Source organism: Pristiophorus japonicus, chromosome 3, assembly GCF_044704955.1.
Source record: "Pristiophorus japonicus isolate sPriJap1 chromosome 3, sPriJap1.hap1, whole genome shotgun sequence".
In the NCBI taxonomy this organism is placed as follows: Eukaryota; Metazoa; Chordata; class Chondrichthyes; family Pristiophoridae; genus Pristiophorus; species Pristiophorus japonicus.
In genome coordinates, this window is record NC_091979.1 from 286,928,373 (window position 1) to 286,953,398 (window position 25,026).

The 25,026-nt window shown below is 44.7% G+C and overlaps 1 protein-coding gene across 1 annotated transcript in view; it reads left to right on the forward strand.

The window, feature by feature from the left end:
- Positions 1–23,796, forward strand: part of LOC139259538 (leucine-rich repeat-containing protein 27-like) — a 135,430-nt gene extending 111,634 nt beyond the window's left edge. Inside the window, exons 9-10 of the mRNA XM_070875025.1 lie at positions 3,964–4,090; positions 21,796–23,796. Of these exons, the coding sequence (XP_070731126.1) occupies positions 3,964–4,090; positions 21,796–21,897 (229 nt within the window). The 3' untranslated portion in view covers positions 21,898–23,796. The remainder of the gene's footprint in view (positions 1–3,963; positions 4,091–21,795) is intronic.
- The last annotated feature ends 1,230 nt before the right edge of the window (positions 23,797–25,026 follow it).

Sequence of the window (25,026 nt, forward strand, 5' to 3'; positions counted from 1 at the left end):
ACACTACATCACATTGCCCCAACCCTAGTCCACAGACACTACATCACATTGCCCCAACCCTAGCCCACAGACACTACATCACATTGCCTCAACCCTAGCCAACAGACATTACATCACATTGCCCCAACCCTAGCCCACAGACACTACATCACATTGCCCCAACCCTAGCCCACAGACACTACATCATATTGCCCCAACCCGAGCCCACAGACACTACATCACATTGCCCCAACCCTAGCCCACAGACACTACATCACATTGCCCCAACCCTAGCCCACAGACACTACATCACATTGCCCCAGCCCTAGCCCAAAGACACTACATCATATTACCCCAACCCTAGCCCACAGACACTACATCACATTGCCCCAACCATAGCCCACAGACACGACATCACATTGCCCCAACCCTCGTCCACAGACACTACATCACATTGCCCCAGCCTAACCCGTGAATTTTTCAGGTCTTATCCACAGTTTTGAACAGGGGATCAGCACCCCCATGGGTAGTTGACCTCCCTGAGGCACCGATCAGAGCTGTCACGCACTCCCCCAGGTCGGTTAATGGCAGTGTCTGGGGTGTTATGTACGTAAACCTGTAAATACCATGTCTGACCACCAGAGGGCTTATCCCCTGGAGTCCCAAGGGATCCCACAATCCCTTGGGAGCACCTGTATATAAGGAGGCCTCACAGGCTGGAGAGGCACACTGAGATCTGTAATAAAGGACTACGGTCATACCTTACTTTGAGCTTGCAGTATCTAGTCTGACTCCTTATTCAAGACATAACAACCACCGCCTGTGCGCTGCTGCTCCTGCCGATTATGCGACAACTTTCCCTGCAAAGATGACAATTGGAATGGTTACCAGAGGGCCCTTCTGCTTTTGTGGCACACACAGATAGCCATCAAAGCACTTATACCATACTGTGTGCACTTAATACAGTTTTCTGTTTAATGGCCCTGGTAGTTGCATGTGGTTCATGAGGAAGACATTGAAGTGCAGAAACATCTTTAAGATGTCAAAAAGCAGTCTTACTAATGTGTAACGATCATTCATGGTAAATAAGGTACAACACTAAGCCTGCCTATACTAACAAGTGTCAGATTTACAATTTAAGTAATGAACGAGTGCATGAATAAAAATATTATTTATTCTGACGACCCTGCAATGGTCATTAAACTTTTTCTGAGTCTGCTTTTGGTCCCTCTTGATATTATCGATTGAGGAAACCTCCACGGCCACACTGGTCCACAGACGCCTTCGCACAGCTGGGAGAGGTTTACTGGCACCCCTCCGATTAAAATCCCCCCCTCTGCTTTGAGTCCCCTTCCATCGTGGTTGCTTGGTCTGTGAAAGATAGCTGATTCAGCCCTGGTTTACTGCGCATGCGTGGGCGCACCCTGACCGCTGACCAGAATCGCGGGAAGAAAAAAAAAATCAGGGGAAAAAATTGGTGCATGCGCAGAAAGTCGGGTTTTTTTTTTTTCTTGTTTTTTTCGTTCGCAAATTTCGGCTCCGGTGCACAAATTCACTCGTGCAAGGCCGAATTTAGCACTATCGCTATCGCTGGTCACTGTTTGAAGAATTTTGCGACGTTCAGCGATAGCACTACCCCAGCGCCAAAAACAATTTATCACCCAAAAACGGCGAAAACGCTAAAACCCAAATTTCTAGCCTTATATAAAAAAAATCCAAAACACTTTTCTTTTCTAAAACATTTCATTACATTTAATTTCAATTAATTTTAAATATGTGAGGTGTTTTATTTATTTATCATGCTGTGTTTTGGTGTTTTAAGGGGTTATTCCATTGCTAGTAATGGGAACGTACAAACGGAGTTCCCATTTTTATCAATGAGAATACTGCATAGTGATTGGTGGTCCAGGCCCACGTGATTCCAGCTTGTATGTACGTACTTGAAAGACATCTTCCTGTGCACCGCACAGCGAATCTAGGCCTCTGACCGGAATCCTACATTCCTCTGGGACCACCAGGTACTTCTGTAGATTTTTTTCGGGTCGGAGGCGTATGTACAAAGGAAGCCTCTGCAATTTTCCTCCCATTATTTATTACTGTAGTTTCTCGGGGAAAGCAAATTTCAAAAGAAAACAATTACCATAACGTTTAGGAAGATTTGTTATGTTGTGTATTTATTTCAGTAATAAGAAAGGTGCAGTGTATGTTTAACATGATGTGCCACTGTCCTGTCCTCTACGTACTAGTGTGCATGTTCTTAAGGAACTTGAGCTTGAAGGAATTGAAAATATCGAAAGCAGATTGATGGAACAAGTTGCGTTTTTTTTCTCAGTCACCCTAATTATAACTCCATTTTTCACTTTACTTTCTACGATATTCATTTCTCATGATTGAACTTTTACTTCTGAACGTGTGTGAGCTTATTTCTGCTGCATGCATAGTTTCAAGAAGCTCGTCATCATCATTGACAGTCCCTTGGAATCGAGGGAGACTTGCTTCCACTCTTAGCACGAGTTCTTAGGTGGCTGTACAGTCCAATACGAGAACCATAGGCCCCAAGTTTCCACATGATTTGCGCCTGATTTTTAGGAGCAACTGGTGGAGAACGGACTATCTTAGAAATCGCAATTCTCCACATTTTTTTTTCTGCAGTTCTAGTCAGTTAGAACAGTTTCACTTTGGAACAGAATTTTTTCTTCAAAAGGGGGCGTGTCCGGCCACTGACGCCTGATTTCAAAGTTTCCACAGTGAAAACGTACTCCAAACTAACTTAGACTGGAGCAAGTGAAGATTTTTGGAGAACTGAAAAAACCTTGTCTACACATTAAAAATTCAGGGGCAGGTTACAAATTAGGCGTCCAGAACAAGGTGGGGCGGGGGGAGGGGGGGGAGGGAAGTCATTAAATTCTACAATAAATCCTTATTTATACTTATACAAATATTATACAAATAAATCCAACCTGAATAAAAATTTATAAGCAAAGAAAAGATTAAATAAACCATCTTCCTACCTGTGTGAAAGTGCTTCAGCCAGGGAGAATGCTGCAGGAAGCCTCACAAGTTGAGGCAGCCATTCGTTCCCGACGGCAGCGGGGGGGTGAGGCAGCCGTTCCCGACGGCGGGTGGGGGAGGGAGGGAGTGCGGGCCCGACCGACCGACCGACCGCAGCGGGGGGGAAGGAAGCCGTTCCAGACGGCGGGCGGGGGGGGGGGGGGGGGGGAAGGAGACAGTGAGAAGGCTGTAGGAAGCCTCACAAGTTGAGCAGCCATTCCCGACGGCAGGGGGGGGAGGCCGTCGGGAAACAGCTGCCTCAACTTTCTGAGGCTTCCTGCAGCCTTCTCACTGCTGCAAGAAGCCTCAGTGCTGATGTGCTGATGGCAATGTGCTTTTATTAAAAAATGTTAAAAAATTAAACAGCTACAAAGAACTACAAAAATGGCCGAGTGCCAATGTTTCCTTCACACTCCGCGTGCGCGAACGCTCCAAAGCGCATGCGCAGGGTTGCCGGCAGGAAAAAAAACTAATTTAAATGGTACCTGCCCCCTTCCACTTACAAAATCGGCGCGAGTGGTAGGTTCCACCCCCCTGGGCGCCGCGCCAAGCAGCCATGGAGCTGCAGGGCGCTCCAGAATCGCACGTTTTTTTTTCAACGCCGTTTTTGCCGCGAAAAACGGGCGGTACCAACTCGGAGGGGCGCCCGTTTTGTAGCGTGTGGAAACTTGGGGCCATAGTCTCTGTCACAGATGGGACAGACAGTGGTTGAAGGAAAGGGTGGGCGGGGAGTCTGGTTTGCTGCACGCTCCTTCCGCTGCCTGTGCTTGATTTCTGCATACTCTCGGCGATGTGACTCGAAGAGCTCAGTGCCCTCCCGGATGCACTTTCTCCACTTAGGGTTTAGAAGCTAGTAAACATTTTCTTATTACAGTTTAATATTGACAAGCTATTCTTTCAAATTTAAATGTATTTATATTGATTTTTCCGTAGAGCCACAAAGAATAATGAACTGCAGCAGCAGATCCAGCAGCATATCAGGTTGATGCGAGATCGAAGACAAAAACAGAAGGGAACACCTCAAGAGGAAATGGAGGCTGCAAAGAGAGAGTTAGAAATTGTATGTTCATCAAGTGTTCTTGGTTGCATGAGTTAAATTTAGTATTGCTTAATTTTTATTTTAATAAGAGATTAATGTATTTCAAGGTTTTTGTTGATAGAGATTGAAGAAAAGGAAATAAGAAAATTCAATATTATTCTGAAAGTTATACATTTTTTCCAGTATGCCTAGGATGTCGTGTGTTTTTATTTTTAAAGAGAGAGACGAGCACTCATAGTACTGTGACCATTAAATTTCAAAAGAACCAAAGAGAAGATTAGGCAAATAGCAGGAAACTGTAATTAGGTGATAAAATTTGGTTGAGTGATACAAGGAGTCCCACAGCTTTTGAGTCCTGCAAAAGAATGTGTTAAGAGTAGGAAATCTAGTTTTCACAGAATGAGATGCATGGAGTAGGAAGGGCATGTAGGACAATGAATTTGGAGTTGAGAAGGAATAGTAGAGGAAAGCTCAGGGAAGTACTGATCAAAGTAACTTATAAAGTAGCTAAATGCAACATATACTGAAATATCTATTTCATCATTTTCAGTATCACTGCCTGGTATTTGTATGTGCATAAAATGCAGCATTTATATCGGGCCTTTCATGCCATCCCAAAGTTCTTCAAAGCTGACTTTTGAAATGTAGTCACTGTTGTAATGTAGGTAAACACAGCAGTGAATTTGCATACAGCAAGGTCCCACAAACAACGATGAGCTAAACGATCTATTTCAGTCTCCTCCAAAAGACGATACCTCAACCAGTGGAATACACCCTCAGTGCTGCACCGATGTGTCCACCGAGATTACATGCTCAAATCTGAAGAGGGGCTTGAACCCACAACCTTCTGACTGAGGCAAGAGGGATTCAGGATTTATTCTGTTCAGGACTGTTGTGGGAGAACCACACTGTTAAATACATCGTTTTGGTAAACATTTTCCAGTAGAGGAGCTGCTTGCAACAAAACATTTCTGTTTACTAATGCGTCATCATCTTTCAACAAAGAAGGAAAGTTAGATGGACTACATATTATTCCTACCAACAATTGCATTACTCAGCTAATCACTAATAAATAAAAACTGTCCATGAAGAATGAACACCCATCCATCTATCTATATCGTTTATTAAAGATTTAGGAGTCGAAATTGCCGCTTTCCTTAAGGCCCGTTACCACCGCAAATCAGCGGCCACGTTGTGGAGTGGTGTGGCCGCTGACTTTTAGTGGAATGGCCGCTGCTAGCCCAATTGCCCTCCTGAGTTTTCCCGGCGGTGCCCTGATTCCCCCCCCCGATCTTTACCGCTCCGCTGCTGCCAATTGGTGTTAAGCACGTCATAGAAACATAGAAAATAAGTGCAGGAGTAGGCGAATTGACCCTTCGAGCCTGCGTCACCATTCAATAAGATCATGGATGATCACTCCCTCAGTACCTCTTTCCTGCTTTCTCTCCATAACCCTTGATCTCTTTAGCCGTAAGGGCCATATCTAACTCCCTCTTGAATATATCCAATGAACTCTCTGCGGCAGGGAATTCCACAGGTTAACAACTCTCTGAGTGAAGAAGTTTCTCCTCATCTCAGTCCTAAATGGCTTACCCCTTATCCTAAGACTATGTCCCCTGGTTCTGGACTTCCCCAACAGCGGGAACATTCTTCCTGCATCTAACCTGTCCAGTCCCGTCAGAATCTTATACGTTTCTATGAGATCCCTTCTCATCCTTCCAAACTCCAGTGAATAAAGGCCCAGTAGATCCAGTCTCTCCTCATATGACAGTCCAGCCATCCCTGGAATCAGTCTGGCGAACCTTCGCTGCACTCCCTCAATAGCAAGAACATTCTTCCTCAGATTAGGAGACCAAAACTGAATACAATATTCCAGGTGAGGCCTCACTAAGGCCCTGTACAACTGCAGTAAGACCTCCCTGCTCCTATACTCAAATCCCCGAGCTATGAAGGCCAACATACCATTTGTCTTCTTCACTGCCTGCTGTACCTGCATGCCAACTTTCAATGACTGATGAACCATAACACCCAGGTCTCATTGCACCTCACCTTTTCCTAATCTGCCGCCATTCAGATAATATTCTGCCTTCGTGTTTTTGCCCCCAAAATGGATAACCTCACATTTATCCACATTATACTGCATCTGCCATGCATTTTCCCAATCACCTAACCTGTCCAAGTCACCCTGCAGCCTCTTAGCGTCCTCCTCACAGCTCACACCACCACCCAGTTTAGTGTCATCTGCAAACTTGGAGATATTACACTCAATTCCTTCATCTAAATCATTAATGTATATTGTAAAGAGCTGGAATCCCAGCACTGAGCCCTGTGGCACTCCACTAGTCGCTGCCTGCCATTCTGAAAAGGACCCATTTATCCCGACTCTCCGCTTCCTGTCTGTCAACCAGTTCTCTATCCATAGAAACATAGAAAATAGGTGCAGGAATAGGCCATTTGGCCATTCGTGCCTGCACCATTCAGTAAGATCATGGCTGATCATTCACCTCAGTACCCCTTTCCTGCTTTCTCTACATACCTCTTGATCCCTTTAGCCGTAAGGGCCATAACTACCTCCCTCTTGAATATATCTAACGAACTGTCATCAACAACTCTCTGCAGTAGAGAATTCCACAGGTTAACAACTCTCTGAATGAAGAAGTTTCTCCTCATCTCAGTCCTAAACGGCTTACCCCTTATCCTTAGACTGTGACCCCTGGTTCTGGACTTCCCAACATCTGGAACATTCTTCCTGCATCTAACCTGTCCAGTCCCGTCAGAATTTTATATGTTTCTATGAGATCCCCTCTCATCCTTCTAAACTCCAGTGAATACAGGCCCAGTTGATCCATTCTCTCCTCAAATGTCAGTCCTGCCATCACAGGAATCAGTCTGGTGAACCTTCGCTGCACTCCCTGAATAGCAAGAACGTCCTTCCTCAGATTAGGAGACCGAAATTGAACACAATATTCCAGGTGAGGCTTCACCAAGGCCCTGTTCAACTGCTCCTATACTCAAATCCCCTAGTTATGAAGGCCAACATGCCATTTGCCTTCTTCACCGCCTGCTGTACCTGCATGCCAACTTTCAATGACTGATATACCATGACACACAGGCCTCGTTGCACCTCCCCTTTTCCTAATCTGCTGCCATTCAGATAATAGTCTGCCTCCATGTTTTTGCCACCAAAGTGGATAACCTCACATTTATCCACATGATACTGCATCTGCCACGCATTTGCCCACTCACCTAACCTGTCCAAGTCACCCTGCAGCCTCTTAGCGTCCCCGTCACAGCTCACACCGCCACCCAGCTTAGTGTCGTCTGCAAACTTGGAGATATTACACTCAATTCCTTCATCTAAATCATTGATGTATATTGTAAATAGCTGGGGTCCCAGCACTGAGCCCTGCGGCACGCCAGTAGTCACTGCCTGCCATTCTGAAAAGGACCCGTTTATCCCGGCTCTCTGCTTCCTGTCTGCCAACCAGTCCTCTATCCATGTCACTACATTACCCCCAATACCATGTGCTTTAATTTTGCACACCAATCTCTTGTGTGGAACCTTGTCAAAAGCCTTTTGAAAGTCAAAATACACCACACCCACTGGTTCAAGTCTATGCCGATGTTTATGCTCCACATGATGAAATCAAGGGCTGCGAGGAGGATGCTATGAGGCTGCAGAGTGACTTGGATAGGTTAGGTGAATGGGCAAATGCATGGCAGATGAAGTATAATGTAGATAAATGTGAGGTTATCCACTTTGGTGGTAAAAACAGAGAGACAGACTATTATCTGAATGGTGACAGATTAGGAAAAGGTGAGGTGCAACGAGACCTGGGTGTCAGCTCATTTCAATAATTACCCTCAGATCCTGACATCGTTCTGAATTTGTGACAGTAACTGGTGTAATGCGGAATGTAAGTATGTTAGCTGCAGCTCAAATTTAAAAGGATGCATCTCCTTAATGGCAGGTGATCTTACACGGGGAGAGGGGATCATTTTAACCTCACCCTCCTGGCGGGAAACTGATGTGATTGGATTAGCCAGCAGAGGTTGTGGTGGAGAGTAAGGAAGGGATTGTTGGTGAGTGGAAATGAGCTTGGTGATGAGCATAGAATGTGTTGTGGTGAATGAGGAATTGCTTGTGTTCAGTTGGGAATGGGGTTGTGGTGAGTGGGGAATGAGGTTTCGTCGAACAAAAGAACTTAAGAAATAGGAGAGGAGTAGGCCAGCTGGTCCCTCGAGCCTGCTCCACCATTCAATAAGTTCAAGGCTGATCTGATCTTGGACTCAACTCCACTTCCCTGCACTCTCCCCATAACCCTTGACAAATTTATCCTTCAAAAATCTGTCTATCCCAACCTTTAAATATATTCAATGGCCCAGCCTCCACAGCTCTCTGGTGTTGTTACAGTTGTACAGGGCCTTGGTGAGGCCACACCTGGAGTATTGTGTACAGTTTTGGTCTCCTAACTTGAGGAATGACATTCTTGCTATTGAGGGAGTGCAGCAAAGGTTCACCAGACTGACTCCCGGGATGGCAGGACTGACATATGAAGAAAGACTGGATCAACTAGGCTTATATTCACTGGAATTTAGAAGAATGAGAGGGGATCTCATAGAAACGTTTAAAATTCTGACGGGTTTAGACAGGTTAGATGAAGGAAGAATGTTCCCAATGTTGGGGAAGTCCAGAACCAGGGGTCACAGTCTAAGGATAAGGGGTAAGCCATTTAGGACCGAGATGAGGAGAAACTTCTTCACCCAGAGAGTGGTGAACCTGTGGAATTCTCTACCACAGAAAGTTGTTGAGGCCATTTCACTAAATATATTCAAAAAGGAGTTAGATATAGTCCTTACTACTAGGGGGATCAAGGGGTATGGCGAGAAAGCAGGAATGGGGTACTGAGGTTGCATGTTCAGCCATGAACTCATTGAATGGCGGTGCAGGCTCGAAGGGCCAAATGGCCTACTCCTGCACCTATTTTCTATGTTTCTATGTTTCTATGTCCACTCTACTAGTTACATCCTCAAAAAATTCTAGATTTGTCAAGCATGATTTCCCTTTCATAAATCGATGTTGAGTTGGACTGATCCTGTCACTGGTTTCCAAATGCGCTGCTATTTCATCTTTAATAATTGATTCCAACATTTTCCCCACTACCGATGTCAGGCTAACATGTTTATAATTCCCTGTTTTCTCTCTCTTTCCTTTTTTAAAAACTAGTGTTACATTAGCTACGCTCCAGTCCATAGGAACTGATCCAGACTTGATAGACTGTTGGAAAATGATCATCAATGCATCCACTATTTCTAGGGCCACTTCCTTAAGGATGCAGACTATCAGGCCCTGGGGATTTATCGGCCTTCAATCCCATCAATTTCCCTAACACAATTTCCCGACTAATAAGGATTTCCTTCAATTCCTCCTTCTCGCTAGACCCTCGGTCCCCTAGTATTTCCAGAAAGTTATTTGTGTCTTCCTTTGTGAAGACAGAACCAATTGGTCTGCCATTTCTTTGTTCCCCATTCTAAATTCACCTGATTCTGACTGCAAAGGACCTAAGCTTGTCTTCACTAATCTTTTTCTCTTCACATATCTATGGAAGCTTTTGCAGTCAGTTTTTATGTTCCCAGCAAGCTTCCTCTCATACTTTCTTTTCCCCCTCCTAATTAAACCCTTTGTCCTCCTCTGCTGAATTCTAAATTTCTCCCAGTCCTCAGTTTTGCTGTTTTTTCTGGCCAATTTATATGCCTCTTCCTTAGATTTAACCCTATCCCTAATTTTCCTTGTTAGCCACGGTTGAGCCACCTTTCCCGTTTTATTTTTTACTCCAGACAGGGATGTACAATTGTTGAAGTTCATCCATGTGATCTTTAAATGTTTGCCATTGCCTATCCACCGTCAACCCTTTAAATACCATTCGCCACTCTATTCTAGCCAATTCATGTCTCATACCATCGAAGTTACCTTTCCTTAAGTTCAGGACCCTAGTCTCTGAATTAACTGTGTCACTCTCGATCTAAATAAAGAATTCTACCATTTTATGGTCACTCCTCCCCAAGGGGCCTCACACAACAAGATTGCTAATTAATCCTTTCTCATTACACATCACCCAGTCCAGGATGACCAGCCCTCTGGTTGGTTCCTCGACATATTGGTCTAGAAAATCATCCCTAATACACTCCAGGAAATCCTCCTCCATCGTATTGCTACCAGTTTGGTTAGCCCAATCTATATGTAGATTAAAGTCGCCCATGATAACTGCTGTACCTTTATTGCATGCATCCCTAATTTCGTGTTTGATGCTGTCCCCAACCTCACTACTAATGTTTGGTGATCTGTAAACAACTTCCACGAGCATTTTCTGCCCTTTGGTATTCCACAGCTCTACCCATACGGATTCCACATCATCCAAGCTAATGTCCTTCCTTACTATTGCGTTAATTTCCTCTTTAACCAGCAATGCTACCCCATCTCCTTTTCCTTTCTGTCTATCTTCTTGAATGTTGAATACCCCTGGATGTTGAGTTCCCAGCCTTGGTCACCCTGGAGCCATGTCTCCGTAATCCCAATTATATCATATTCGTTAATAGCTGCCTGCGCAATTAATTTGTCCACTTTATTACGAATACTCCCGTATTGAGGCACAGAGCCATCAGGCTTGTCTTTTTAACACACTTTGTCCCTTTAGAATTTTGCTGTAATGTGGCCCTTTTTGATTTTTGCCTTGGGTTTCTCTGCCCTCCACTTTTATTGTTCTCCTTTCTATCTTTTGCTTCTGACTCCATTTTATTTCCCTCTGTCTCCCTGCACAGGTTCCCATTCCCCTGCCATATTAATTTAACCCCTTCCCAACAGCACTAGCAAACACTCCCTCTAGGACATTGGTTTCGGTCCTGCCCAGGTGCAGACCGTCCGGCTTGTACTGGTCCCACCTCCCCCAGAACCGGTTCCAATGTCCCAGAAATTTGAATCCCTCCCTCCTGCACCACTCCTCAAGCCACGTATTCATCTTAGCTATCCTGCTATTACTACTCTGACTAGCACGTAGCACTGGTAGCAATCCTGAGATTACTACCTTTGAGGTCCTGCTTTTTAATTTAACTCCTAGCTCCCTAAATTCAGCTTGTAGGACCTCATCCCGTTTCATGGGAGACTTTAATCTACATATAGATTGGGCTAACCAAACTGGTAGCAATGCGGTGGAGGAGGATTTCCTTGAGTGTATTAGCGACGGTGTTCTAGACCAATATGTCGAGGAACAAACTACTAGAGGGCTGACCATCCTAGACTGGGTGATGTGTAATGAGAAAGGACTAATTAGAAATCTTGTTGTGTGAGGCCCCTTAGGGAAGAGTTACCATAATGTGGTAGATTTCTTCATTAAGATGGAGAGTGACACAATTAATTCAGAGACTAGGGTCCTGAACTTAAAGAAAGGTAACTTCGATGGTATGAAACGTGAATTGGCTAGAATAGACTGGCAAATGATACTTAAAGGGTTGACGGTGGATAGGCAATGGCGAACATTTAAAGATCACATGGATGAACTTCAACAATTATACATCCCGGTCTGGAGTAAAAATAAAGCGGGGAAGGTGGCTCAACCGTGGCTAACAAGGGGAATTAAGGATAGTGTTAAAATCCAAGTAAGAGGCATATAAATTGGCCAGAAAAAGCAGTTAACCTGAGGACTGGGAGAAATATTGAAATTCAGCAGAGGAGAACAACGGGTTTAATTAGGAGGGGGGAAATAGTGTATGAGAGGAAGCTTGCTGGGAACATAAAAACTGACTGCAAAAGCTTCTATAGATATATGAAGAGAAAAAGTTTAGTGAAGACAAATGTAGGTCCCTTGCAGTCAGAATCAGGTGAATTTATAATGGGGAACAAAGAAATGGCAGACCAATTGAACAAATACTTTGGATCTGTCTTCACGAAGGAAGACACAAATAACCTTCTGGAAATACTAGGGGACCGAGGGGCTAGAGAGAAGGAGCAACTGAAGGAAATCCTTATTAGTCGGGAAATTGTGTTAGGGAAATTGATGGGATTGAAGGCCGATAAATCTCCAGGGCCTGATAGTCTGCATCCCAGAGTACTTAAGGAAGTGACCCTAGAAATAGTGGATGCACTGGTGATCATTTTCCAGCAGTCTATCAAGTCTGGATCAGTTCTTATGGACTGGAGGGTAGCTAATGTAACACCACTTTCTCGGAAAGGAGGGAGAGAGAAAACGGGGAATTATAGACCGGTTAGCCTGACATCAGTCGTGGGGAATATGTTGGAATCAATTATTAAAGATGAAATAGCAGCGCATTTGGAAAGCAGTGACAGGATCGGTCCAACTCAGCATGGATTTATGAAAGGGAAATCATGCTTGACAAATCTAATTTTAAAGGAAGTGCAGTAACAGAGAGACCTGATGGTGCATGTACACAAATCCTTGAAGACGGCAGGACAAGGTGAAAAGGCTGTTAAAAAAGCATATGGGATCATTGGCTTTATTAATAGAGTAATAGAGTACATAATGCAAGGAAGTTATTTAAACCTTTAACCTTTATAGTGGCAGAAGAGTCAGCAACCAGAGGACACAGATTTAAGGTGATTGGCAAAAAGAACCAGAGGCGACATGAGGAAACATATTGGGACTGAAATTGGCCCTTTCCTTAAAGCCTGTTACCACTGCAAATCAGCGGCCACGCTGTGGAGTGGAGTGGTCACAGACTTGTGGGTGGAATGGCCGCTGATAGTCCAATTGCCCTCTCGAGTTTTTCTGACGGTGCCTCGATTCCCCCCCTATTGTTCCACTGCTGCCGATCCGTCTTAAGCGTGTCATCGGCGTGCACACCTCCGATCTAACCCCCCGACATTCCCCTCGGAAAATCTTCGGCCCGTCCGGCGGTGCCCAAACAAGCTTTTTCCCCATGGCCCAGTGAGGCTGTGGCCGTCTGCAGCAGCGATGCGGCTTCCCTTAAAGGGGATGGCGCATTGCCGCGGTCGCCATGTTTTTTTTTGTCGGCCGACTGCCATGTCGGCCCAACAAAATATTGCCCCCGGGTTCGGCCGAGCTGCCACCAACCGCCTGGCACCCCGCCTCTTGGGCCTGCCAAAACCCTCCATATGGCCCTGTGGGCCTAAGTTTTATAATCGTAGAGGCTCTCCCCTTTCAGTGAAGGAGAGCCATGGTGACACAGTGCCATGATGACGTCATCGCGGCTGTCACTCTGCACCGCCCCTAACTTCCGCCCCTCAGTTGCAGTCCAGATCTAACAGAAAAAAAGCAAAGAGCTGAATGTCGCTCAAGAGGTGACCTGAACATCAGCTGCGGTAAAAACCATTGAAACGGGGTGGGGGCAATTTCTACCCCATTGTTACACAGCGAATTGTTGCGATCTGGAATGCACTGAATGGTGGTGCAGGCTCGCAGAGCCGAATGGCCTACTGCTGCACCTATTTTCTATATTTCTATGTATCTATGTTTTTACCTATATCGTTGGTACCTATATGCATCACGACAACTGGTTGTTCACCCTCCCCCTCCAAAATATCCTGTAGCTGCTCCGAGACATCCTTGACCCTTGCACCAGGGAGGCAACATACCATCCTGGAGTCTCGTTTGCGGCCGCAGCAACGTCTATCTAATCCCCTTACAATAGAATCCCCTACCACTATAGCTCTCCCACTCTTTTTCCTGCCCTCCTGTGCAGCAGAGCCACCCATGGTGCCATGAACTTGGCTGCTGCTGTCCTCCCCTGATGAGTCATCCCCCACAACAGCACCTAAGATGTTGTATCTGTTTTGGAGGGGGATGACCGCAGGGGACCCCGGCACTACCTTCCTTCCACTGCTCTGCCTGATGGTCACCCATTCCCTATCTGCCTGAGTAACCTTTACCTGCGGTGCGACCAACTCACTAAACGTGCTATTCATGACATCCTCAGCATCGTGGATGCTCCAGAATGAATCCATGCGCAGCTCCAGTGACGCAATGCGGTCTATCAGGAGCTGCAGCTGGATGCACTTCCTGCACACATAGCAGCCAGGGACACTGGGAGTGTCCCTGACCTCCCACATAACAGAGGAGGAGCATGACACGGGTCTGGACTCTCCTGCCATGACTTAACCCTTAGAGTAACTTAATTTGTCAAAGGTTGCCTGCTGATAAGGAAATAAAAAGATGAAAAAAAGATTAAATACTCACGAATCCACCAGCAAATCACTTACCCGCTTGGCTGTGATGTCACCCTTCGATTTCTTTCTACTTATTTGTTTTACCTTCGGCCTCTGCACCAGCTGGCCTCCAAACTGCCGCCGCTCCAACTCGCTGCTGCCGTCCTTTATCCTCCCGTGCTGCTCCTCTCGCGATGCTGGCCCCCGAACCATGCGCACTGCTGATCTAACCCCCAAACGCCGAACTTCCTCTCGGAAAATCTTCAGCCCGCCCGGCAGTGCCAGGACAAGTTTTTCCCCGGTGGTCCAGTGAGGCTGTGGCCTTCTACAGTGGCAGTGCGGCTTCCCTTAAAGGGGAGGGCTCACTGCCACTGCCGCCATGTTTTTTTTTGTCGGTCGACTGCCATTTCGGCCTGACAGTTATGCCCCTGGGTTTGGCCAGACCACTGGCCCAGCCGAAACCCTCACTGGTGACACAGTGGGCCGAAGCTTCAAAATTGCAAAGACTCTCCCCTTTAAGTGAAGGAGAGAGCTGTGGTGATGCCGTGCCGTGATGACATCATCACGCCGGTGACTCCGCACCGTACCCAACTTCCGCCCTTCAGTTGCTGTCACCACCGTGTCTTTGCCCCTCAGGTGTAGTCATTTACACCAACTTCTGGATCAAAACAAAAAAAAAACATCCGTTTTGCAAAAGATTCGACCTGAACCGCAGCTGCCTTAAAAACCACCGAAACATCTTACAACTGCACTTATCAACTCTCAACTATCCAGCCTTTGGCCCTCCATTCCCCATGACATTTCTGCTGCTACCGATCTGCTCAATCACACTCTCACCACCACCTTTGATGCTCTCCTCCTTGTTAAACTAATTACTCTCTCTCACCCTGGCTGTTCCCCCTGGTGCAGCCTGATCTTCGCTCCCTTAAGTCCAAGGGATGTATACTTGAACGGATGTGGCAGGCAACAGGTTTTGACATTCACCACCAGATCTGGCTGGACCACATAAAGCACTATTTGCCATGGATGCTCGACTGCCAAATTCGCTCACTATTCCAGAATCATTCTGGAATGTATAGATAAACCCGTTCAAGGACTTTGGAGAGGAAAGGGAGGTGGGATGGTAGTTTGCAAGGACGGAGGGATCGAGGATTGTTTTTTTGAGAGGGGTGATGACGGCAGACTTGAGGGAGAGGGGGACACTACCTGAGGAAAGCCAACCATCTTTTTAAACCCCTCTCCCCATTCTCCACCCTCATTTCCGACAATTAGTGTGAGGAGCTCATGGACTTCTTTGTCTCTCAGATTGAGACCATCCGTTTGGTTGCCTCTGCTTCTCCCTTTCCTTCCCCTAGCCCACTGGGCCAAAATTCCGCTAAGGAAGCCCACTGCCCTAGTCCTGACCTCGCATCATTCTGCAGTTTCTCTTCGATCTCCCCTCATGACCTTTCCAAGCTCATCCTGTCCATGAGGCCCACTTCCTGCTCCCTTGACCCTATTCCCACCAAACTGTTGACCACCCAACTTCCTTTACTGGCTCCCATGTTAACTGACATTGTTAACGGTTCGCTTTCCTCAGGTAGTGTCCCCCTCTCCCTCAAGTCTGCCGTCATCACCCCTCTCAAAAAAACAATCCTCGATCCCTCCGTCCTTGCAAACTACCATCCCACCTCCCTTTCCTCTCCAAAGTCCTTGAACGTGTTGTCACCTCCCAAATCCATGCCCATCTTTCCAAAAATTCCATATTTGAATCCCTCCAATCCAGTTCCCGTGCCTGCCACAGTACCAAAAAGTTCTCATCAAAGTCATAAATGACATCTTTTGTGACTGTGACAAAGGCAAACTATCTCTCCTCATCCTTCTTGACTTGTCTGCAGCTTTTGACATGGTTGACTACTCTAACCTTCTCCAACGTCTCTCCATTGTGGTCCAGCTGGGTGGGACTGCACTCTCCTGGTTCCATTCTTATCTGCCTAATCGTGGCCAGAGAATCACCTGCAATGGCTTCTCTTCCCGCTCCCATATCGTTACCTCTGGTGTCTCCCCAAGGATCTATCCTTGGTCCCCTCGTATTTCTCATTTACATGTTACCCCTTGGCAACACTCATCCGGAAACACAGCGTCAGTTTCCATATGTGCTGATGGCACCCAGCTCTACCTTACTACCACTTCTCTCAACCCCCTTCACAGTCTCTAAATTGTCAGAATGCATGTCTGACATCCAGTTCTGGATAAGCAGAAATTTTCTCCAATTAATTAAGACCGAAGCCACTGATTTCAGTCCCCGCCACATACTCCGTTCTGTAGCCACTGACTCCAGCCCTCTCCCTAACATCTGTCTGAGGCTGAACCACACTGTTCGCAACCTTGGTGTCATATTTAAACCTGAACTGAGCTTCCAACCACATATCTGCTGCATAACTAAGACTGTCTATTTCCACCTCCATAACATCGCCCTTCTCCACCCTTTCTTCAGCTCATCCACTGCTGAAACCCTCATCCATGCCTTTGTTACCTCTAGACTTGACTATTCCAACACACTCCTGGCTGGCCTCCCACTTTCTACCCTGCGTAAACTTGAGGTCATCTAAAACTCGGCTGCCCGTGTCCTGACTCGCACCAAGTCCCGTTCACCCATCACCCCTGTGCTCACTGACCTACATTGGCTCCCGGTTAAGCAATGCCTCTATTTCAAAATTCTCATCCTTGTTTTCAAATCCCTCCAAAGCCTCGCCTCTCCCTATCTCTGTAATCTCCTCCAGCCCCACAACCCCCTGAGATATCTGCGCACCTCTAATTCTGCCCTCTTGAGCATCCCTGATTATAATCGCTCAACCATTGGTGGTGGTGCCTCCATCTGTCTAGGTCCTAAGCTCTGGAATTCCCTCCCTAAATCTTTCCACCTCTCTACCTCTCTTTCCTCCTTTAAAACGCTTCTTAAAACCTATCTTTTTGAACAAGCTTTTGGTCATCTGCCCTAATTTCCCCTTATGTGGCTCGGTGTCAATGTTGGAATCAATTATTAAAGATGAAATAGCAGCGCATTTGGAAAGCAGTGACAGGATCGGTCCAAGTCAGCATGGATTTATGAAAGGGAAATCATGGTTGACAAATCTTCTAGAATGTTTTGAGGATGTAACTAGTAGAGTGGACAAGGGAGAACCAGTGGATGTGGTGTATTTGGACTTTCAAAAGCCTTTTGACAAGGACCCACAGAAGAGATTGGTGTGCAAAATTAAAGTATTGAAGGTAATGTATTGACGTGGATAGAGAACTGGTTGGCAGACCGAAAGCAGAGAGTCGGGATAAACGGGTCCTTTTCAGATTGGCAGGCAGTGACTAGTGGAGTGCCACAGGGCTCAGTGCTGGGACCCCAGCTATTTGCAATATACATCAATGATTTAGATGAAGGAATTGAGTGTAATATCTCCACGTTTGCAGACGGCACTAAGCTGGGTGGTGGTGTGAGCTGTGAGGAGGATGCTAAGAGGCTGCAGGGTGACTTGGACAGGTTAGGTGAGTGAGCAAATGCATGGCAGATGCAGTATAATGTGGATAAATGTGAGGTTATCCATTTTGGGGGCAAAAACATGAAGGCAGAATATTATCTGAATGGCGGCAGATTAGGAAAAGGGGAGGTGCAACGAAACCTGGGTGTCATAGTACATCAGTCATTGAAAGTTGTCATGCAGGTACAGCAGGCAGTAAAGAAGGCAAATGGCATGTTGGCCTTCATAGCTAGGGGATTTGAGTATAGTAGCAAGGAGGTCTTACTGCAGTTGTACAGGGCCTTGGTGAGGCCTCACCTTGAATATTGTGTTCAGTTTTGGTCTCCTAATCTGAGGAAGGACGTTCTTGCTATTCAGGGAGTGCAGCGAAGGTTCACCAGACTGATTCCCGGGATGGCAGGACTGATATATGAGGAGAGACTGGATCGACTGGGCCTGTATTCACTGGAGTTTAGAAGAATGAGAGGGGATCTCATAGAAACATATAAAATTCTGACGGGACTGGACAGGTTAGGTGCAGGAAGAATGTTCCCGATGTTGGGGAAGTCCAGAACCAGGGGGTCACAGTCTAAGGATAATGGGTAAGCCATTCAGGACCGAGATGAGGAGAAACTTCTTCACTCAGAGAGTTGTTAACCTGTGGAATTCTCTACCGCAGGGAGTTGTTGATGCCAGTTCATTGGAAATATTCAAGAGGGAGTTAGATATGGCCCTTACGGCTAAAGGGATCAAGGGGTATGGAGAGAAAGCAGAAAAGGTGTACTGAGGTGAATGATCAGCCATGATCTTATTGAATGGCGGTGCAGGCTCGAAGGGCCGAATGGCCTACTCCTGCACCTATTTTCTGTGTTTCTTTGTTTCTAGGTGTCAAATTTTTTGTCTTATAATACTCCTGTGAAGTGCCTTTGGATATTTTACTATGTTAAAGGTGCTATATAACAAAAACACCAACAGCAACGTATTTATTTGGCACCTTTAATGCAGTGAAACGTCCCAAGGCGCTTCACAGGAGTATTATGCGATAAAAATGTAACAAAATTGTCTACTCTAGAGTGGTCAACCGTGTCAAAGGCTGTAGACAAGTCAAGCAGGACAAGGAAGAATAGTTTACCTTTGTCACAGTCATTTGTGACTTTGATGAGAGCCGTTTCAGTACTGTGGTAGAGCGGAAACCTGATTGGAGGGATTGAAACATGGAGTTGTTGGAAAGATAGACACAGATTGGTGAGGCGACAACACGTTCAAGGACTTTGGAGAGGAAAGGGAGGTTGGAGATAGGGCAGTAGTTTGCAAGGACGGAGGGGTCAAGGGTTGCTTTTTTGAGGAAAGGGGTGCTAACACCAGATTTAAGGGAGAGGGGGACAGTATCTTAGGTGAGAGAACCGTTAATAATATCAGCTAACAGGGGAGCCAGAAAAGAAAGTTGCATGGTCAGCAGTTTGGTGGGAATAGGGTCAAGGGAGCAGGAAGTGGGTCTCCTGGACAAGATGAGTGAGGAGCGGTCATGAGGGGAGATCCTAGAGAAACTGGAGAAAGATGCGAGTTCAGGGCTAGGGCAGGGGGAGAACCACAGAGGGAGTTTGGCGCGATGAGCTAGGGAAAGGAAGAGAAGTGGCAGAGGCAGCTGAACCGATGGTCTCAATTTAGAGACAATGAAGTCCATGAGCTCCTCACAATTGTTTTTGGAGGTGAGGGAGGAGGAGACAGGTGAGAGGGATTTAAGAAGACAGCAGTAGAGAATAGAAGCCGGGGTTTATCTTTACATTCCAGAATGATCCTGGCATAGTGAACAATTTTGGCAGACGAGAACAGGACCCGATAATGCTTTAAGAGGTCCAGCCAGATCTGGCGGTAAATGGCGAAACCATTCTGCCATATCCGTTGCCCATGCTTGGCCTGAATCCATGAGACTTCGTGGAATGTAGAGTCAATATTGAGGACGCCCAGGGTCATTCCCTCCCGATTGTATACTACTGTGCCACCATCTCTGGTAGGACATGCACAGGGATGGTGATGGAGGAGTCTCGGATATTGGCTGAAAGATATGATTCTGTGAGTATGACTATGTCAGGCTGTTGCTTGACTAATCTGTGGGACAGCTCTCCCAATTTTCATACAAGTCCCCGGATGTTAGTGAGAAGGACTTTGCAGGGTCGCGACTGGGCTGTCACCTCGGTAAGAACCTATTGATAGCTTTTGAAATCGAGCCTCATCCAACAGAAAATCCTGGGCCCCGCTGTTCCTTCTTGTCAGCTCCACACCCACCCCCACCCATAGCCAGTATCCCCTCCCACCATCTCCTCTATTATCAGGCCTTTGGCATGATCAGACTTTGCGAACAGATTATTTTTCAGCGCTAAATTGGGAACCAGCTTTAAATTTAAACATTATTCACTGTTTAAATAAAACAGGCTTCCATACTTACCTACTACATGCAGCCCTGGATGGATTTCTTGCCTTACTGGTGCCCCACACCAACCACCATGTTGTTAGTTTCCAAAAAGGCAGCAAAATTAATGAAAGGGAGAAAACAAAAGTTCAGAGTATTCAGGACACATGAAAACGAAAATGTAATGGAACTTTGAGTATTGGGCAGGCCCTATGATGCAGTTAAATCACTGAGTGCCTCCCAATAAAGGCACAATTTCCATCGACATGCATTCGGCTGGGTTGCTTCGCTGCTGCTCCAACACATCTCCTGAGGGACCGAAGCATACATAAGAACATCAGAACATAAGAATTAGGAACAGGAGTAGGCCATCTAGCCCCTCGAGCCTGCTCCGCCATTCAACAAGATCATGGCTGATCTGGCCGTGGACTCAGCTCCACTTACCCGCCCGCTCCCCATAACCCTTAATTCCCTTATTGGTTGAAAATCTATCTGTGATTTGAATACATTCAATGAGCTAACCTCAACTGCTTCCTTGGGCAGAGAATTCCACAGATTCACAACCCTCTGGGAGAAGAAATTCCTTCTCAACTCGGTTTTAAGTTGGCTTCCCCCTTATTTTGAGGCTGTGCCCCCTAGTTCTAGTCTCCCCGACCAGTGGAAACAACCTCTCTGCCTCTATCCTGTCTATCCCTTTCATTATTTTAAATGTTTCTATAAGATCACCCCTCATCCTTCTGAACTCCACCATTACATCAGACAGCTACATCCTATGTATCCTCCTGAAGCAATGTACAGGGTACCTACTGGTAATATAAAAGTGAAATATCTGCATCTATTTCCTGCCCATTCTGTATACCGCCGATTTCTGTGGTATACTTTCAGTTGATCGGCACAAATGTCATTTTCTTGCAAGAGCAACAAATCACAATTCTGTAAGCATTGGCAGTGGGGAACAAATCTACCAACAAAAACAGCAAACATTGAAGCAATAAAATCAGTTAAAATAATGTTGAAAATATTTTGGGCTGATGTTTTATTTTACTTTAGCCAGTAAACCACACACCAGTGGAAAAATGCTGAAAATGGGGTTTATGCCACAATAAAGACTTAAAAATTACATATTTTGCAATAACATAGTGAAACTTATCTACAAAATTACCTTTTGTGTCTTTGAATTCCCTTATTAGTTCTTACTTGGATGTCTCAGCCTTGGAAATATATAGGGTTTCAGTTGATATTCTTCCCAGAGCTCTGTCAGTTGAGGCACGTCTTTCCTCAGGCTTTTGTAGGAATTAAGTTTATTTTTCTAACGATTTCCAAACAATCTAGAGCATTGAACTTTTGAAGCTTTGTTGAGGTAAATTTTGTTGAGAGAAAAGTTATTTTCAAGTGCATATTTTTACTTCAGAGAGGGACTGGTTGAGAGGGAATCAGACAGAAGGGTTCAGATGTAATCAGACAGAAGGACAGAGAAAAGAAGACATGGGCACATGCAGTGTGCATATTAGGGGGAGATATATACAAAGATAGAAGTTTCTATCAGTGAAATTCAGTACAGTTGGTTAATATTCTCGTCCTACATTCCTGTGTGCACAGTTTTTACACAGCTTTTAATCTGTTTAAAGATTATTTTTCTTTTTCTGTGTAGGCTACAAATCTGAAATATGCACTTGCTAGAAGAAAAATCGAGGACAATCCTTTTGAAAGTAATTATACTACGGTTACCGGAGAACCTTTATCCAGCACATAACCCACTATCGATTCCCAAAATGGTATTTCTAGCAGGACATTCTAATGGATTATCACACCACTGAAGAATATCTCCAGTTTATAATGGAAGTGAAATAATTGGGAATATCAAGTTATTTAATATTCGTAGTCTGGAGCCAAATTGAATCAATAGCTATTTTCAGTTGATACATTCTGTTCAACGAATGCTAGCTTACAATTATTTTTGTCCATAACAAGAAATGAGTAATCGGTTATTAAACCTTTTCCTTGTCCATATGTTCAATTTTTAAAGTTCTATTCTTGATTTTATATATTTTTCAAATGGTTCATCAAAGTCAGAATGGAATGCGTTAATTTCTTCCTTGTCCATCAGAATGTGTAGCAGGAACAAGTTTATGACTTCTTGCCACTGATAGCTTAGAGAAGTTGTTGTTCTTACCATCATAGTCCCCTGGTATTCTGGCTGAAATGGGAAGTCTTCCTGCATGAACTTGAATGGAATGTCAGCAGGCTATTCGACGAGTGCATACATCCACCAATGACAGTGTGGACGAAGATCACTTTCTGACTTTCTCCTCGTCTCCCTCCAAGATGGGTGCTACCATTTATCTCAGCTTCCCTGGCACTGCCATGCCTAAGATCAGCTAACTCAACACAAACCAGGAAAACAAATGAGATTTTTCGAGAATGGTGCAATACTCCACCATATGTTACATTAAGTAATCCGAAGAGTTAGCCATAGGGTATTGTTTTGAATGCCAGAATGCTCTTTGGCAGTTGACCATCAAATATTACATTTTTTGAGTTACCATTTTGATCTTTATTTACACGAGTAGTTCTGATGGGAAGTGAAATTAGCAGCATTGCAGCTATAGTAATGTTTTGTAACAGTTATCCAACCCTCCATATGTTCCTCCATTGTCTTTAGGTTTATGTCTAACGTGTGAAAACCCATTGGCATGCTTAGTTTCCACACCAAACCACTGAGAAATCTCCACAGGTAGAGCCTTCAGCTGCTGAGCTCTGGAATTCCCTCCATAAACCACTCTGCCCCTCTACTTCTTCATCTTTAAAGATACTGCATAAAACCTACCCCTTTGACCATCTGCCCTAATTTCTCCTTATGTAACTCGATGTTAAATTTTGTTTTATAACGCTCACGTGAAGCGCCTTGAGAAGTTTTCCTACATTAAAGGCGCTATATAAATATAACTGTTGTTCAGTTTAATCACTGATGAGCTACTGTCTAGCGAGAAACATCCTACCAATTCAATTAGGACAATGATTTGGGAGGTTGTCTCGAGCCAAATGCAAAGAATCTCAGTCCTCCATGACAGGACTATCCTTCCAATGAGCTTGACTGGCTGGCTAGTTACCAACAGTATCGTGATGTACTACAGACATGTTGGCCAATGGATTATCATTTAGATTATAATTATACTGTTAGCTTACTTGATCTCTGGCAAAAAATATATTCCAAAACATTATATTGTGACAAGATAGATATATGTTTTTAAAGGATCCTGTCAGTTTCTAAGACAAAAGAGGCAGTAGTTAAGTCCTGCCCTTTTTCCTAGTTATCAGCAATTGTCTCGACTCTCAAACATTTTGGATTTTAATTTCCTTGATGTCCTATTTTTAGTACATAGAGGAAATTAAACCCTGACATTTTCTCAGAAAGGCAGCAGCAAAACAAATCTGAAACACAAGGACCATTTGTCAGGATCCAGAAGAGACTAATGTTTTCTCTAGTGACTTCTTAATCACTTAATTTGCTCCTGTTAATGAAGATTTGAATTATTTACTAATTAGATGATACAGTGCTATTCATCATAGAAATAACGTGTCTAAAAAAATAGTAAAATGAAAATGAGTATGTTTGTATACACGCAGTTTATGCTGTACTCAATATGTTCAATTTGGGTTCTTAAATTTGAGGCAAATGTCTCAATCAGTGCTTAGCAGCATTCTGTCAAGTCTAAACATTCAGCAAATAAAAATGCCTCATTTTGAAACATTGCAACCCAATATATTGTATCAGCAGTGTTTATTTCAGACATTGTCATTCTATTTCCCTATGGAGCGTGACACTTTGCAGGTGTGATGTTCCAAAATGTGGTGCCTCTGAGGACATATTTTAGATGTGATGCCTTTGAAAAGTGACGGACACGCACCAGGCATAATAATTTTTAATTGTATAAGATTATTGATGTAATGTTATTGTCTTTCAAGTGGAATGTTCCATTTTGGGTCATGAGATTTAAGTATTTGGCGCGAGCATAGAGCAAAATATTTGTTCAATGAAGGGAAACATAACCATGCAATCATTTTAGAAAACAAAACCTACAATGTTGGAAGGAAGATTTTATCATTAGTGAGGTATGGTTAGGAGAGATATGTTGCAAGGTATTAATCTAGCATTGGTTTCCTGTGCAGCAACTTACTCCCACTTTGAAAATCTCACAATTTCAAGTAAAAACTTGATATATTAGATATATATGAATAGTAACATAAAATATTTATATTTATTATACTGCACCTATTACTGGTAAGGTCAGCAACCAGGAATATCTTTTGAGATGTCATTATGACCTTGCCCCACATCCTACAAGAACGATCGTCAATATCAATTCCCTTTTCCCCAAGTTGGCCTTACTTACATTTGGAACTGTTCTGTTGTGGAAGAAATCTCTTTTTAATATTCACTCCCTAATTGTATGCCTTCAAACACAGCTAAAATCACTATATGTCATAAACATATCCAAATCCCAGACATAGGGGCCCCGATATTTACTTGGGCCTTGGAGAGAGCCGGGTGGGAGATGGGAAACCCGGAAGTTATGGTTTCCCAGACGCCCTGCTGAAATTAACAGCAGGGCCCCTTTAAAAAAATGTCTATGTTTCCCGCCCAACATCCCAAGCCCCGGGAAACCCAGCTAACATTAGTTAAAAATAAATATCACGTAAAAATGGGATACATGCAGTCTTCTTAAAAGATGTTAATGACCTGCCTCCTGAGAGTGCATTGGTCGCCCGCCCACAGACCAATGTACCCCCGGATGGTTTTTTTGTGCGCGATATCTCTTCCAGCTGCAACAGCTTGTGAACTTGTCAACAGCTTGCGTGGGACCTCTGGATTGATGTGCAC